Below are 18,367 nucleotides of genomic sequence, written 5' to 3'. Positions count from 1 at the left end.
TTTTTTCTTTTTTCTTGTTTTCTCTATGACTACTAGGCTGATGGGTGAGCAGTAATCATGTGTTAATGACATGTTAGATCAATGATCATAATCTAACCCTTTGGGTATGGATACCTTCACAGCTACCTCCCTCTCTTCTGCCCTGTTGGATTGTTGGAAGAGTGTTGGAAGTTAAACATCCCAGACGCAGCTTTGTTTGCAGTTTTGAGCCAACCCCACCCAATGCAATTTCCCAGTGCAGCACAGAACACCATGTTCCTAAATAACAAAGTAAGGTACTGTCACCATGGCACCATTGTGTGCATTACTGTGCATCCAAAAAAAAAATAACAAAAGAACTCTCACCCCATTTTCACGTGCCTCCCTGAGTTCAGGATTGTAATAATCAGGGTGTTTGTGCTCGAACGCCATCGTAACTGAACCTTTTGAAACTCTTCCATCCCAATCAAAAAGAGTTATTTATATAGACAGAGACAAATAAGACAGAAAGACAGACAGACAAGATAAGTACTTCTATAAATACACAAATGACAGAAGAGATAGAAAGCAGTTTAACAAATAAAGCAGAGCACACAGAGAGACAGGTATTAACCATAAAGGACATGGAAGATTCTTACTGATTTAGTACTGGAGAATAAGAATTCTTATCCTCTTCTATGATGGAAACTATTAAAGTGATGAGTTTTGGCCAAAAATCCAAGTTTCTGATACTGGGACCCTGTTCCTCAGGAGGAAGATCCTGATTTTTGTTCTGTGAAAGAAGCCATTGGAAAACCAGGGTAAATTTAAAGGGTAAAGAAAAAGCTGACAAACGGAGATCATGTTGCTCCTTACAAACTCCAAACAGTAATTACCTGAGAGGACTTTCTTCTGAAGAGTTTTCGTTATGTCTACTGGCAACTTGCTTCACCTAATATGAAACACCAACTTGCCAAATCATGCTGTTTACTGGTGGCTAATCCCCCTTTATTGGCATTTACCATGACGCTAGCAGGTCAGGCTTCAGGAAACCTCCTGAGACATCATTTGCTCTAAGCTTGTTCCAAATACTTGCACTTTAGGCACTTGAGTTGATGACTATTTCTGTGTTGACACATTCTGTATGCATTACCATGGAGTGGGAGCTCTCATGGATTTGAAAAGAGTTTGTGTCTGAAGGTAGATCCTAAGCCCACTGCAGTATACAGAGCGACAGAACTGAAGACAAAACCTCACTGCTTGAGGCTTATCAAAGCTAGTCTCCTTGATCAGCCTACTTATTTTTTGCTCACTCAAAATTGCATCAAAGTTTCCATTCAGAAATATCTGCTCAGGAAATAAAGTAGTTGAGACTGGGAAAACAAACTGTAGTGTGATTACTGTAAAACATTTATCATCTTCTACTTACTCATTAGTGCTCGTTAATTGATTACAAGTTTTGTGTGTTCAGAAGAGAACAAGTCAAAATTTTATTTACGTTAGCTTTTTATGTCAATTAGTATTCGCGTGATTATCTTAGTAAAATCATAAACTTTCATTTTTGCCTACTTATTAGCTACTCACGGGATCTGTCTGGTACTCGCGACTGTACAGCTCATGACAGTTGTTGAAAATGTACTCATAGGTGGAGTTGAGGCAAGCTTTTACACAGTCCTTCACTACCTGGCTGGCTCGAGGTGGACTCTGCAGCTCTTGAACCTGCACAGAGACAGGAAGAATAGTTCAAGTACTGTTCATAAACCAAACCAGGAAAGAACAAGTCACCTGTTTGGAACTACCCAGGAATCAGCAAATCTGTTTTCAGCAACTTGTGATGTAAGTGACCTGAAAACATCTGCAACTCCGCTCAGTCTCTTTGGCTTCCTCTCCAGGTATAAACTAGGAGTGACAACACTTATGTCCCTTCAGGATCACTTAGAACGTAAGAGAGATTTTGACATGTAAAGGAAAAATCTCCCAAATAAATAAATCACACAGATTAATGTCTGATTAATCTGAGCCAAGCCCATGCAGTTTCTGCTAAATTTATAGGATTTTGCAATAAAGCCAGTGAACAATCTTTTTATCCACTGGAAGAACATGCAACAGGCTATCTGAGGACATTACATCTAATCTGGAAAGTCTTGTAGAAGACCAGACACTTGTGTGCTTTTAAATACGGTAAGTTTTATGACATCTTCCTTCACCAGCATTACTGAATATAAATCACATCAGAATTCATAGCAACGTGCCAGTTGATAGGCCTTCCCCTCTTGTAACAACAGTTCTTTTAATTATTTCATTGTTACATTGTTTTAGAAAATACCACAGGTTATCACAACAGATAATCGGGCATCACTCCATGAAACTATACTCTGAGACAATTTTGATATTATCACTACCTCTAGAATTTTCAGAGTATTTATATAAACCAAACTTTTAATGCAGGCATACTGTCTGAATGAAGACTGTATTTTGAATGTTCTAAAACACTATTTACTAAAGGATTTAAGATCAGAATTTTAAGCTCTTCCTCAAATAGCTCAAATGAAAATCTTGGTTTGTTTTTGATAAGATTAAAAACTGCTATAACACTAGTTAAAACAATGGGTTAAAAAATAAAGCATTAAAAATAATCTCATTACATGTTGCCAGAACAATAAATGTAATGATAGAACTGGCATATCAGCATGCAGAACAACTCTCCTGGATCTCTTCTTACAGATACTATCCAATTTCAGTATCTTACCCTGCAAGAAAGACATTTTAAAATATTTACTAGATAAAAGATGGTGAAGAGATGGTTATGACTGATAAATGCTGTAGACAGTTTTATAGGAAAAACTTCCTCCTGCCCCTCTCCACTTTTTTTTGGTGTGTGTGCACAACATATTTATGACTGAAGAACCCCAGGGGAAAAACAGCTTTCATCTTCATGAAGCAAAATACAGTGAAGTATCATGCATGGTCAGCAGACAACCTTCATTTTCCTTATGTATCTAAAGCACGCTGGCATAAAATAGTTTAAGAATTGGAAAAAAAATCTTGGAGCAGGAACTGAGGGTATCTCATTCCCATCCCCATCCATTACACTACCTTCATCCTGAAAAAAGTAATGCTGGTCAGCAAATCTACTGTAGACTTCAGGTCCTGTAGCCGTTCACGACTGCTGGCTGGGAAGTTATTCTGTTGACAAAAAAGCGAAATCCTGTTGGAAAGCACAGTCGGATCCATGCAAAGCTTCAAGCACGTTCTAAATAAGGAAAGTGTCTTGGAAACATTTTCTGCTCGAGAAGCGTATACCAGTCAAAACAATGCTCAGTAAATATGGCCTTTTTGCTGAAGGAGCTCATATGTTTGCTTAATTAAATAGCTTCTCATATGAACATGAAGTCTGTGGATGCCAGGACACGGACAACCCCCAGCAGCAGGAGAACTTTCCTTGGCTGTAGAAGGAGCTGGCAATGAGCAACAGCCTCACCACCATCAGCCCTAACTGCTGCCTGAGGTTGCGTGCACAGGTCCTTCCCTTTCTGCACTTAGTGAGTGCTTTTTGTCTTTTCTGAGACAGCAAAAGGTGTGGTATACTTGAAACCTCTGCAGAGAAACAAACTGGGTTGAGGAGAGGAAATGAACTCTTCTTCACTGTCAGAATTCATCATAACCACTCAGTCCCCTCTCAGATTCAATCCACCAAGGTAAGCATTTATCCTCCAGTGCCTCTTTTGCTCTAATGTACCCATTTTACATACTATCCCCAGCACCTTGCTGTCTGTAACCATTGTTTCTCCTTCCTCTCCCTGGGTTCCACTGAAATCAAAAGTCTGACTGTTCTTTCCAGATGCTGATACAAAAGTGTGAGTGAGTGAGTTTGTGTCTTTGTCTCCTGGCACTGAGGGCATTTACCAAAAATCAAGATTTAAACACAAAATGTTAGATGAATGTTGGGGAATGAATGCATGTTCTTGATAAGGATAATAATCAAGATTATTATACTTATATAATCCTGATGATAATAATCATAATACTGAATAATCCTGATAATAATCAGGAAAATACAGTATTATCTATATTGAATACCTATAATATTATCTATCTGTGTTTATGTCAGCCAGGAATGAACCAAGAGAAAAGAGCTACTGACATGCATACAGAATAACTTCACTTGTTCACAAAACACTTTTCAAAATAATTATGCAGAGTGTGACTTCAAGCTACTCTTGAGATGTTTCTACCTCTTCTCCCCAAAGCCTGCCCTGCCCTGGAAATAAAAGACCGGTTCAACACTTTCTTTTTCACAAATCTAGTGGTAATTTTCCTTGTTTATTGATTTTTTTAAGTGCTTCCAAATAGCTTGAATCAACAAAGGGGTGAGGGACTTAACCTGGATAATTTAAACTGCAAAATGTCATATCCTCTCTTGAAAGCTGGAAGCTGAAATACCTTTTGCTTCCAGAACTTAACCTGTCCTCCCAGGGTCTTAAAATAATCACTAAGAGGACTCAGACGGCTCCAGACAGTTGCTGTCTAAATACACTGCCAATTCAAAAACAGCAAAATTGTTGAAAGTGCACAAATCTTTCCTGGTCTTTTACCAAAGATCTTAATTGGTTGTCCAAAGTTTACTTGCATTAGCCACCTGAAAGCAGCTTTTATTGAAGACAAAACAAATAAAAGGCATCACCAGTACAGCTTCCTGTTGCCATGCCCTGATAATTTTCCCTCTGCTGCTCTTTGCACCTTGTCTTTTAGGATCGCTCATTACACAACATTCCTTTTATCTTCTTTTGTGCCTTGCCCTTTCTGTCCTTTTGCTTGTCTTCCTAATGCACTTCTCTTATTAGTCTACTCACATTCCCCTTTTCTGTATGCTTTACCGTCTTCCAGATAAATGCACCACCCAGAACAGAATCTACTTTTTAATATATAAATAAAAATCAAAGCTCACATTTTGCCATCATATTTCAATTTTTGAATGAATTAGTCACTACTTAAAATAAAGGACTTGAAAAAAACAGGAAAAAAAAAAAAAAAAAAGCCCAGTAACAGACTTGTTATTAAGATTATGTTGACTCTGGAGTAGCAAAGAAAGGAACTAGAGGGCCTAAGAAGCCTGGAGGACTAATGTAAAACATCTGAAACTTATTCCTTCCCCAATGTGGTGAAGTGTGTGTGTGTGAGGGTTGTGGGTGTGAAGGGTCTTCAAACTGAAGACACATCTTACAGATACAGAGTCAGGGATAGTGATTCGAATCTGCCAGACCTGAAATAAGCGACAATATGGCTGGGGGTCCTCTCAAAGATTTCTCTCACAGAGAAGAACAAGTCTGTTTTCCCTTTGTACAAGATACCTGAAGTAGTAGATAATAATTCAAATAAATTAATCCAATCAGCTTGCATTCCTGGGAAAATATCTGAGATAAGCATAGTTCACAATTCTCAGATTATTTTAGAAGCCTTGAGGAAGTTACATTGGAAGAAAGAACGTGGTTTAAATTCTACCCATGAGGAAAAACAAAATATAATTCCATAAGAGACAAATTAACCAAAAACTCAGAGACATAAGAAAAATCCAACCAGTGTGTTTCCCCTCTGCCTATCACAAATGCCTGAAAAGATTTTGTTTATTCCCACTCACCCTGTACATTGAGAGATCAATCCGAAGTGAATTATGAAGCTGGTCCAGAAGCTTCACGAATCGTTCTTTCTATTGAGCAAAAAACATATCACATATCACTGTCCAATCCATGTTCACAGTAAGATGCAGAATATCAGAGAACTAGTGACAGATCTCTAATCTAAACCAATAAATCCAGGAGAGTGGGAGGAAGCAATACTGACGCATTGTTTTGTGTATTTATTCTTATACTGTAATTACTTCTGAAGTTTGTGTAACATTAGAAGTAGAAGAAAAACATTCCTTTATCACTTTGAAATAGAAGTAGAACAAAACCCTTCTGATTTCTGCTAACAGTTTGTACCAGCTGTATGTTTAAGAGAAAATATTTATTCAGAAATGAGTAAGGGAACAGTCAGAAAAGGGTCCAATTTGGAACAATGATACAGCTCCAAGATCTTATGTATCAATTCAATGACAAGCATTGCAGAGTTCTTGTTGCCATTTTCTTGAGGTCTCTCAGCTAGATTCTGGCTTGGCTTTGTGAAAAGACTCCTCCCTCTATGTACTTATTTCTCAGTCTAGCAAAGGAGCTTGAGCTATTCTAGATACTTTTCCAGAATGCTCAACTCCAACACGTTATATGGAAAACAATTGAACCATTAGTGGGACAGACTTTCTATTTCCCTTTAAGCAGTTGCTGTTTTTAAAAACAAAGTTCTGAAACCATCAGATTACACGGTATATTTTATCAACAGCATCAACATGCAGAATGTAATACAATTCTCTCATTTCCATACCATCTGTGCTCCAGTGCAATTTGAACATGAAGACTAAACACCACAATGCATCACACTGATTAATATCTAAATGTGTGATGATGACAATAAACTCTGCTTTGTCTAGTCTAGAAGGGCTCAATAGCTTCCAACTTCTCACAGATATAATGTTCCTTAAACAGAGCAACTTATTTATTGACAGGCAGAAATACCATAGGCAAAATAGAGAAATCCAGTTGTATCACCAAACATACCCCAAAATTGGAGGCTGCAAAGCGGTCCGAAGCAGACACATTTGTGGAGGCAGTTGTGTGCGCATAGTAAGCATTGATATTGGCAAGTAAGGTGCTCATCACAGCTGGCACACCAGGGCACATGTATTTGGAGGAGAGACATGCAAAATGCCTGCAAAAAGGACAGTTCAGTAAGTCATTTTGGACTCTTCTATGTAGTGCTTCTTGACATGCCTATGGTTTCCACAACACAACTCAGCCAAGTTTCCTACCCCTTTAATAGCCACCCTGCTCTAGGTAGCAACCTCAACAGGCGCAAGTTTTGTTTTCTCCCTTTTAGTAAATCTCCAGCATTTTGTTTCCAGTTTTTCACAAAAGATGACATCTAAACAATACGTATATTAGGAAAAAAAAGAGAAAAAAAAAAGAGAAAAATAATTTTTACTACATTTCTTTCCACAGCATGAAAGAGCTTTTCAACCCAACAATATGTTGCCAATAGCTTGTGACATAGGTAATACTCTGGGTTCTGATGCCAAATCCAAGAGCCAAGCCTGGCACACAGAAATCTATATAATTTACTGCTACTTGAGGCAGCCATAGGTTCTGAGGTGACATAAGGCAGCAGCGATTGCAAAGCATTCAAGCACAGCAAGATCATACACTATTATTTCTGTGCTGCACTGATAAGTGACTCCTTAGGGCTAACCCTTCCAGCCTGCAGGAAGCATGCATGCTCATTTGCTTTTTCCTATTTAACTGCTCTCATTAAAGTGCAAGAAACCATCCTGCAGGAAATCTCAAAATTATGCCAGAAGCATTCAGGCTTGTGAAATGATTAAACAATCAAAGAAAATCTGTTAGACATAAGGGGAAAAAATAATCAGAGCTTAAGAGGTCTGATATTACGAGACCTGGCAAGTCAAGTTCATTCCAACAGACAGGAGAATTTGGCAATTTTTAAGCAGTCCTTTCATGCAAGAACCCTCACTGAATTCCCAAACTAAACTTGGGAACTATCTTCTAAATCTAGTTTTCTCCCCAAGGGACTCAGACATTAGCTTCTGTGTTCATTAACCTACGAATAATTATAACCAAAAAAGCCACAGTGAGACAATTTCACAGAAACATACAAATCAGTATTTCAGATAAACATGATAGCTATGCCCCAATGTTAACTTGCTGGCTACATGATATAAATTGTTCTTTTAGGCACTCACTGTAAACGACAGACACATAAAATGGGTTTGTCTAATTGAAGAAGAGAAAGTGTAAGGCGTGGGGATCTAATCAAAGTCCGCACTACTTAAATAGAGAGGGAGGGATCAGCAAGAGGACTGAGCCAGGCAAAAATCCTTTCAGAAGGATGAAAAATAGAAGCAACAATATGTAGCAGTTACAGAATAGGAAATTCCACACAAGATTTTCTAACTTGGATTTCAACCTGGAATTTCTTCTCCAAAATAATACAACCCAAGAGCAGGAGCCCAGAGAAATAGTGGATCTCCCTCCTCAGAGATTTTCAAGTAACTGAGAGGCTCTAAGCAGTCTTGTCCAACTTCCAAGTTAGCCTTGCTATAAGCCAGGACTAGACCTCCGGAAGTACCTTCCAATTGCTTTCCATCTTGACTTAAATTAGCAGGCAGAAAAAAGTGTTCACAAGGTGACAATAATCATATCTTATCAGAGGACTGAAACACCCAAAGCTTTCAGGTTCATAAGTGAACATTTTCACGTTAGTCTGCTGTATTTAATATTATGTTTAAAATAAGAAATGAGCCAAGCATAGCATTACTAGTTCTTAAGCAGAATGGCTAATCCCAAATCCAACTGAAAGTACAGTGACAAGAAAAATGCTCTTGATGATCAAGAATTGCATAAGCCTAGATCCAAACAGGACAAATTAGTGCTCCATTACTAAAGCTTCCTGTAAATCCCTCTAGCATCCCTCTAATTTCCTCTGTCTGGGAAAACAGTGATTTCTCAAGACTGTATCAATAGCCACAACAAACCTGTAGGACAGTTTCACAAAACCTCTTCCCTTCTCACATCACCAAAAATCTTCAGTGGGATTCTTTTTAATATCAGATTTTTCAAACAGAGATTTTAGACTCTTAAAACAAGAGTAAGCTATCAATAATAAAATACAATCATATACACTCACAAAGTTGGTGTAATTCTTCAGAATTAATTTTAAAGATAAAGGTGCTCACACAAACTGCCCAGATGGAGCCTAAATTCCAGCACTTTGTCAGACAAGAATTTCTTGACTTTGAGAAATCAGAGACTGAGACATGCAGTCACTCACCTTCTGCTCACAGTAAGCCCCTTAAGGAGTAGCTGTTAATGGTAATGTTAGCATTCCATTACCAAGACATTTCATCTTAACAGTCACATCAATTAGATACAGAAAATTTCTGCATTAAAAGACAACACTAAATGCATCTTACGTCATGGCCTGGTATATTGATTCAATGCCGTAACGCATCGCAAATTCATCCACAATCTCTTGAGCTGTCTCATCAAAATACACCTTCCAGGCATCATCTCCTTTGGCATCAGGAATCTTCACCACTCCACTCCCTTGCACATCTGTGAGATGGTGAAAGAGGTTCTGAAATACAAAACAGGAAAGAAATCATATGCAAAGCTGCTGAGGCTGCCAAGTGAGTTTCATGACCAGCTTGGAATTGCCAAGAACGAGGCACTAACACACATTTCTTTGCCCTCCTCCCTCTTTCCTTCTCCCTACCCACTATGTATTTTTGTGCTTTGATTTGCTTTTCTTCTTGCATACTCCCAGCTGAATTTTTCCACACATATACCTACAACTTTAACTACCCAACATTGTGAATGATGCAGAGGAGTGCATCAATGCAATGAAGTCAGGCTAATTAGTTTCCTGAAACCTACACACTTCTGTCCTCAAAAGAATGACTTAACATGGACAAGCTATTTAAGCCAGCTGAGGTAACAGCCCTGTATCAGCTTTGTAATTATTATTATACAGTGGAACAGTACAAATATATATTTTTTTAAAGGACATCCTTAAAATCACCATTAATAACTGGACACTTGTATTATTATTCATTGTAACCTTTCGCTTTATCTAACACTGGAAAGCCTTTCAAGCTATTACTGCTGTGCAGAAATTGCAATTCAGTTCAGTGGGTTTCTCAGTAATCCTCAAATTTATGTCTCTTACAGATTTCATCAACTTTTCAGACAGCTGGCTCCCCGGTAGTAAGGGATGCAAAAGTCTAATGATCTAATTAGGAGTTAGAAGACACTGCATTAAACAACTATTTTTCCTGATTAAATTATTCTAGCTGTAAATCATCTTCATTTTATTATGTACAAATGAAAGAAGGTGATACTTTAAAAGAGACATACTTCCAAAAATGAGTGGAAGCAAGTGATCACGCATCAGGATAAAAATGAAATGGATTATGAAGCAGAAGCAGTCACTGAATTAAAAAACAGCAAATTTATATTGAAGAACACAAAACACACTTCTAAAAAAAACTGTGTTCACTTAAGCTTAGTCTGTCTCTTTCCCGGTAAGGCCAAAAGACACTGCAGGGATCATCATGCCCTTTGTCTGGAAAAATAAGTTGTTCCTGTAGCTGAACTTTCGTCTGTGACACATCTGTCCTTTTCTAATCTGAATTTGCTTAAACTTCACTAGACCTTGTGATATCCTTATTTATAAGGTGAAAGAGGCTATTGCTACTCTTCCCTATTCAGGCACTTAAAGACTAATCCTGTCACGTGCCTTCTCCTTGATAAACAGACTGAGCACCATGCATCTCTCAAACATTCTCATAAGTCTTTGAATTTCTCCCAACTTCTACAGCTCTGCCAGCCTGTCTTAGTCCATCTCAAGATAGATCAGTACCCAGCAACCACAGCTTATCTTCCATTCCCTAATAATTGTTCATAGCTACACACCAGTGGTACAAGGAATTTATACCAACAGTATCTGCACTGCTCACAGGCCAGAGTCAAAACCCTAACCCAAACAGAATTTACTCAAAAAGCAGCTAAGGTAGAAAATGTAACTTTTCATCATGCATCACAGACCAACTGTCCAGGTGGAAACTGCAATGATATAACTGCTCCTTGCTGCACACAATACACAAGCAGTTCTGTTCACGATGTTCAGAGACAAGTAGCAATAAAAAACACAGCATCTCCCATGGAAATGCTGTATATCTGGGATCCCAAAAGGAATGTGCAATGTTTAATTCTGAAACAGATCTGGTCTGGAGTTTGACATTTTAGAAGGCTTTCTCTAAAGAAAGACATAGGTATAGTACATGCTGAACACATCGGCTAAGGAAATTCCTAAGTTTCTTCATGTTATACTAGTGGGAGCTATGAGTTGGACCACTGTCTGATCACTGCCTGACAGCAGCACAGCTGTGGCAGTGGGACAGACTGAGCCAGCCAGCATTCAGCATGGGGGGAGCCTAAAGCCTTCCTGGCTTTCTGTACAAATGCAGGTCTGATGATTCAGTGACTTTCCAGGCTTGTGCAGCAGCAAAAAGAAGGCTCACCTAGGGCAAGAAGGAACATTCTAAGGAAACAGAGGTCAGAAAATTGTTTATTTGACAGAAAGGAGGAACATACCAATGAATGAGCTGAACTGCTCCTTACCTCATGAAGGCAAGTGTACTGAATGTGATATGGAGCGACTTTCTCCTCGCCTTTGATCTCCACATTGATTTGCAGACGGATAGCCCCAGACACCGCAGACTTATCCGTTCTTTTCTCTAGAAGGAAAAACCATCAACAATTACAAGCATTTTTCACATTCAGAGCATAGGCATCTTTGGTGTGCCAACACTAACAGAAGCTGCTGGAAGCTCAGGCTGAATTTATAATTAATAGAATCACAGAATCGTCTACGTCAGAAGAGACCTCCAAGATCACCTAGTCCAACCTCTTCTTCATATTACCATGGAGAAAACTTTCTGACTTTTTTCTTTCAAAACATTAAAGACTAAGTAGATATCAGGAAATCACTGATATGATACACTCTAGATATGACACATCTAGCTAGAACAACATATACTTTACAAATAAGCCAGCCCTTCTGAGAGCACATGCTACAGGGTCCCTGGGCTTTGATCCAGTCAGCTGAACTAGAACCACCAAGGACTGTACTGCAAACCTCTCTAGACAAAGACTCATATGACAGCAAGCGATGGAGTTCAGTATATCACACACACAGCCAAGACAAGATTTTACCACGGCCACGTAGAAAATGCCAGTGTGTCAAGAAGATGTTGCTCAGATCCCTTTTCTAAGGATACAGCTAACTGATGTGAAATTTGTTCCTTACTTCCAGCCCTGCTCCAAGCATTTACCCATTCTACTTTCCAGAGCCTAACAAGAGAAAAAATATCACTGTTCTGACAGGCTATACTCCTGAACTTCATTTTAACTGGGACAAAAGCCTTGCAGCTGCTCTGCAGCATCATCATGTCCCTTAAAATCATCTAGTCAAGCAGGCTTTTTTTTTTTTGTCCTTTCTTACAAACTGCCCAGATAGTTCTCACATGTTCCCAAACTGATACACGACATGTTTTCAGTCCCAAAGCCCCACTCACCAAGGTTGTACCACACATCCATTTCACCACTCAGCGTACGGACTTCAATGATTGTCTGTCCCAGGAAATCATCCGATTCGCGCTTCAGCCTCTGTTTGACACGAGACTTGATGTCGTCGTCTTCATCCCACACTCGCACCTTGATCCGGTCAGAGGAATTATGGCACTCACTGAGAACAAGACAAATATAATATTGAAGAGCTCATAATGTAGCTGACATTTCTACACTAAATGCTTTACGATCCCTTTGACCTGCCTGACTAACTACAGAGCAATGCATAAACAAGATAAAAACAATTACTTTATTTAAAAGCACAGAATCCTATAGGAATCACACAATGTTTTTTTGGTGAACTCTAAATGTCCCTGTGATGTGTTAGATACTGCACTTCAGATGCACGCTGAAGGAGAGCGCCCTGACCGCAGCCACCAGCTTCAGACTTGCTAAGTGGCTGTGACTCCTCTGCTCTTCCTCACTCTCAGGAGCAGCTCCCCGAACTGGGGAATTCTTTTCACTGTTGCTGGTTTTGCTGTTAAGCTTGCAAAAGCTAGATGATCGCTAGGCTGGTAAACTCAGCCTGCACACTCCCCCCAAAAAAAACACTGATAAGCATCACATTGCTTTCTCATAGCCCTCCCCATACACAATCTCCTGTTTGGCTGTATGTGTTGAAGGCTACTTCTGTTTACACTCATGCAGTGTCTAGGACTGCATGGTCAATACCTATGACAAACACTTTTCATGATCTTTTTTAATTAAAAAGATAAATAACCCAGGTGGAGATAGTTTTCTTATTTCAGAACAGTCACAAAGCAGTAGTGTGTTAACGTACAATACATTATATTCAGATGATACAAACATTACCTGTGCGTGGGATGAAAGGGTGGGATATATTAGTTGCAAAGTTGGTATTTAATTACTGGAATTGATTCTGTCTATTATTCACAGCTGAGACTGATACTTTCCCCGTGTCTTAGGCAGATCAGTAAAGATATTTCCATAAAAAAAAAAAAAAGCATTTTACTGTTTGCTGAACCTGCACCTTTCACCCTAATGCACAGGCAGAATTTGCAGCCCCCTTTCTTTGTAGGTGCTCATACACCTTTTGTAGACACAAACAGGCTCCTGGACGTCAGAAGTGGGTAAAAAGACCTTATAATAAAAGCTCTGCTTATTTACAGGGCATGCAATACAATAAAGCAATCTGAATGCTCACATGAGACCATGACAAGGGTGATTACTCACCATAACCACTACAAATGTCTGCCCTCAAGGAAATAAAACCTATGAAAACAGGCAACTTCTGCTGAAGGCCTGTTTTCCAGCCTTTTTAACATTAACATGCTGCATCTGTTGCTAAGCAACAGGGAGAAGGAAGAAATGGGTCAGAAGAGATCTGCTAAACCCGGTCAATAGGATATGGCATGACTGGCATTTGCATGCTCCTTACCAAGAAATCATTTGGGATCTTATTGCCACTATTGTGATCCAGGGCTGCTTAACAGAAAACCCTGCACCTTCTAGTGATTTTTCCAGTGAAGAGGGATATCTGGGAATTACTATTGTGAAAGTTAGTAGCAATTCTAGGCAGTTTTGATCACTGACAGAAAGTATCCTTGTTTCCTTCCTTCTCTGTAAAATCAAAGCTGTATTTAGAGATCAGAAGAAAGAAGGTTCAATGTTTCTCCCCTTCCTCCTTCTCAACTTCAAGGATGTTTTCCTTTGAAAAAAACAAAAAACAAACAAACAAACAAAAAACAAACACATGCAGCAAGTGTTCACAGGCAGGGAATGCTTGGACTGCTGCTTTCTGTAGCTCTCTAGTTTATCTGAGTGCATACCAGCAACACATCATAAGCACATGAAAGAAATCCTCTGTTCCTGACACAGTACACAAGTGTACATCCTGGCAGTACCTTAAATGTTCAGAAGGACACATGTGCCTAAAAACACAGATCAGTACACAGTGGCATTTACAAAGCACCAACAAGTTAACTCCTGACTTCTTCAGACCTCACCTTCTGGCACTGCAGTTCTTTGTTAAGACAGCTTTGATCTTACTTGTCTTTACTACCAATGTTCAAAAACTTGCTCTTTCCTTTAGGAAAACATTTACTGTTTAGACCTAAATCTACTTTAGGTTCCACATGCATTGTCCCATACTCCCCAAGTGGCTATCATCCTTCACTTGGGCTGCAACAGCATAACTCACTGCTAAGTGCCACAGCAGACTTTGCAGTAGCATTTGCTGAGCTACTGGAACTTCTACTTTACCACACTTCTATTGTTTTTAAGAGACCAGTCAATTCATATTCCTCATGCTGCTCCCATGCCAGCGAGAGCACCTTATCACTCACTCACAGCAGCTGAAAGACTTAGGCTGGTGGCTTACCTACAAAACATCTTCATCTAAGTCTGTAGGAACCACAGTCTTTTCTTTCAGTGAAGGAAGACAGGTGGGTCAACACTGGCTCACCTTTTACAGCACACCCCAAAACAGAACCACAAACATTGGCCAACTTGAGCTTAACTGATAGCAGGCTTTCTAGCTAATAAAAATAGCATCTGATTACTGACAGCAACCCGGCTCCATAAGACTGTGGCTAACACATTCTGCTGCTAGAAACTTTCCCCTTCATTACTACAGGAGCTGGCAAGTTTCTGAAGATGCCTGCCCTACTTCTTCTACATTTTTGTGAAGAGTGGTTTCCTAACAATGTGTGCATACATGTGTCTGCCCAGTCTACCACACAGCTGAGCTCCCACAGCTTTTCCAAAAGGATGCAAAGAAAAAACTCTTTGAGACCTTGTCATAGGGAAGAAACTATCAAACGTGTTCATGCCCATTTCAGAGTGTGAGGAACTGGAAACCAGGTTCTCTTTGTTGCGTGACTCAGAAAATGACTTTTTCTTTTGTATCTACATTCTTCTGATGTTTGCAGTCGTGCCATTTTATGTTTAAAAAGGTTACTTTGATACTTCAGGGTATCAAAGAAACATTTTTAGGAAACAGCACACTATATCTGCAAGAAAAAAAATAAAATCATGAATTTCTTTCCATGAAGTTTCCTACCTAAAGCCAGTAGTTGCAGGAGCAAGCAGAACCTCGTTCTGCTGACTTGCTCCCTATCCCACACACTACCTCCAGCTCTTCTATCACATTCCCCCTTGGCCTTCCCCAGACTCAAACATATCCCCCCTGTGCTGTCAGTGCTCTGACATCTTCCCATGCCCAGCTATCAACTGGGCTGAGGGGAAACACAAAGTTGTTGTTACTTCTGATGCCTGTGCACAGTGCCATGCTGATACATGCACACTAATCAGTATATTGGTGGCTAAGCATAGAAGGCAACTCCAGAATTTATGTTATAGTCTACCACAATGAAGTTAATAATTTGTATCCCTCTAATCTAGCTGAAACTTCTAACAATCACTTTCTATGTTTTTTAATAACTTTGAGACCTCTGTCTGTCTATGAATGTTGGCCCAAACTGGCTAAGATGCTGGCTGAAGTCTGGGACAGAGTAATACATGTGCATCCTGTCCTCCAAAAAAGCAGGCAGAAAGTAAAGGAAACATCTAAAAATGACCCTAATATGTTCAAGTCAGTGATTTGTACTCTGATGTGGGGAAAAAATAAAAAGGCATTTGTGCTGAATTGGTTAATCAGTTGTTGCAGGATTCTTACTTAAGCTCCCACTGCTGGAATGCTAGAGGGACACGGCAACCCTCATGAGGGTGCAGGAACCTCGAAGGGTTGCAAGGTTATACCAGAAGACATACAAAGTCTACACCCATAAAACTTTGTCCAGCAGTTTACAAAACAAAGAAATGAAAAAGGAACCCACAGTAAGGATAATAAGTTTAGAGTACAGAGAGTGCCAAAATAAAAAGCTGTATCCTTCTGACACCACTAGTTCATATTAGTGAATCTATGGTCATGAAGAGAAAGAGTCTGGTAAATACCCATAAGGGTTTTTTAATGCCCATTTGCATCACATCGTAGTGGATTTACGTGGCAAGGATTAGGTAGTGGGGGGCTGTAGGAGTAGCTTCTGTGAGAAGAATCCAGAAACTGACCCATGTCAGATAAGGGCCTGTTTTCAGATGGTTCCGCTGCGGCCCAAAGCCAAGCTAATAAGCGATACTGTTTGTGCCTCTGGGTGAGCAGATTTAAGAAAGAGAAAAAAATGCTATGCAACAGCAGCTGGAAGAGTGAGGAGTGAGAAGCAGCCCTGCAGCCCCCAGGTGAGTGCAGCAGGAGGTGCTCCAGGCAGGCAGCAGCAGTTTCCCTGCAGGCTGTGGAGAGGCCCCTGGTGGAGCAGGCTGTCCCCCTGCAGCCCATGGGTGCCCCATGGAGCAGATCTCCACGCTGCAGCCCCCCCATGGGTGGAGGAGCCCCCGGTGGAGCAGGTGGATGTGGCCTGGAGGAGGCTGCGGCCCATGGAGAGCCCCCGCAGGAGCAGGCCCTGAGCCGGAGCTGCAGCCCGTGGAGAGGAGCCCACGCAGGAGCAGGGGGTCTGGGGGGAGCTGCCCCCACCCGTGGGGGACCCAGATTGGAGCAGTTTGCTCCTGGGGGATGGACCCCGTGGGACGGAGCTGTGTGGGAGCAGTGCTTGGAGAGCTGCTGCCTGTGGGAAGCCCCCACGGGCTCAGTTTGGGAAGGATGGCATCCCGTGGGAGGGACCCCACAGGGAGCAGGGGCAGAGTGACCGTGAGGGAGAGGGACAGACCGCAGCCCCCATTGCCCGTTCCCCTGCATTGCTTGGGAGGAGGAGGTGGAAGAGGGTGGATGGGGGGAAGGTGTTTTTAGTTTCTTTTGTTTCTCACTGCTCTAGCTTGTTATTAATAGGGAATAAATTTTATTAATCTCCTTACACTGAGTCTCTTTTGCCCATCATGATAATTGGTGAGTGATCTCCCTGCCATTATCTCAACCCGAGCCCTTTCCATCATCTTTTCTTCCCCCTTTTCCTATGAGGAGGGGGAGTGAGAGAGCTGTTGTGGTGGAGCTTGGCTGCTGACCTGAGTAAAACCACCACACACATCCACGTGGATATTTCTTTCCAATCGACTTCTCATCTCAAGAAAGGTGTTATCAGGACGTTAACCCTGCAGGATACACCCAGACCTCAGTTTCACTCCATTAATATTGCCTTCAGACATAGATTGTCCATCTCTAAAATGCACTGTGTGGATTAGAGAGGTAAGAAGCCAACACAACCCTATCATTCAACACACCCATTTCACATGAAGATGTTTTCTTAAACTATGTTGTTTTCTCATATTTTCTGCCTGAAGAACAGGAGAGCCCAGAGGCCCCAGTGCAATCATGACTCTGCTGTGTGCTTGGCAACTTACAGAGAGGAAGACAGCCCCTGCTTTGTAGAGCTGACAGGCTAATAAAGACAAAAAGCAAGAAGCAGATATAGCAAGAACAAACGACTGAAGTGAAGGAGCAGAGGTATCAACAATATTTTGCAGATTTAAAAGTAGGTCAAGTCAAGCCCAGATTTAAGTAGTTTTGTTGTGCTTTGATATTAAAAAAAAATATTTATGGTTCAAAGAGTCTAGCGAATATTTATATAGCCATGTTCTATGAGCAGTTTCCCTTCTGCACAATTGCAGATGCAGCCCTCAAGAAGGGCCTGTAAAGTTTCACAGTCTGGTGCAGAGAATATTTTATGCAGTGGTAGAGGACAGACAAAAAGGGCAGAGCAGCTTGCAGAAGTAGGGGATGAGAGTGCAGGAGGTGGGAAAATGTACAGGACAGAAGAACAGATCAGCAGAACTTCAGGACCTGCAAACATTTTAGCTTCTGAGGAGCAAAGTGCCAAAAAAAAATCAAAATGGTTTTCTGGAAAATCAAAAAGAGTAGTTACAGTAATCAGTATGAGAAGCCCACAAAGAGTTGTAACTACATACACTTCAGGAAATAAGTCTTTAGGAAATGGTCTGTCTTTAAAAGCAGGAAGATTTGGGTGTGGTTCAAATGAAAGTGTCTAGAAATGGCAGCATCCAGCTGGGAGGTCTGCTGTGGCCAGCCTCAATGGGAATAGATTACAAAACTTTGCAGGTCAGATGAATTTTTAAATGATACCAAGGCTCTTTAGTCAGGGAGAAAAAAAAGATAGCAAAAAATACACTGAAAGCGAAATCAGAGT

General features: G+C 40.5%; 1 protein-coding gene across 3 annotated transcripts in view; it reads right to left on the bottom strand.

Annotated features, from left to right (window-relative positions):
* The window catches only part of LOC309889908 (protein unc-13 homolog B), a 213,551-nt gene that overhangs the window by 52,445 nt on the left and 142,739 nt on the right, over positions 1 to 18,367 (bottom strand). For all 3 annotated transcript variants that reach the window (XM_082783101.1, XM_082783102.1, XM_082783103.1), the window contains 8 exons: positions 12,203 to 12,372; positions 11,247 to 11,362; positions 9,038 to 9,201; positions 6,609 to 6,759; positions 5,597 to 5,665; positions 3,055 to 3,144; positions 1,543 to 1,677; positions 618 to 751 (listed from right to left, as the gene is read on the bottom strand). In XM_082783101.1, coding sequence (XP_082639227.1) covers positions 618 to 751; positions 1,543 to 1,677; positions 3,055 to 3,144; positions 5,597 to 5,665; positions 6,609 to 6,759; positions 9,038 to 9,201; positions 11,247 to 11,362; positions 12,203 to 12,372 — 1,029 coding nt within the window. The remainder of the gene's footprint in view (positions 1 to 617; positions 752 to 1,542; positions 1,678 to 3,054; positions 3,145 to 5,596; positions 5,666 to 6,608; positions 6,760 to 9,037; positions 9,202 to 11,246; positions 11,363 to 12,202; positions 12,373 to 18,367) is intronic.

Source organism: Aythya marila, assembly GCF_965140915.1.
Source record: "Aythya marila genome assembly, chromosome: Z".
NCBI lineage: Eukaryota > Metazoa > Chordata > Aves > Anseriformes > Anatidae > Aythya > Aythya marila.
This window is presented reverse-complemented; position numbering and strand designations above follow the sequence as displayed.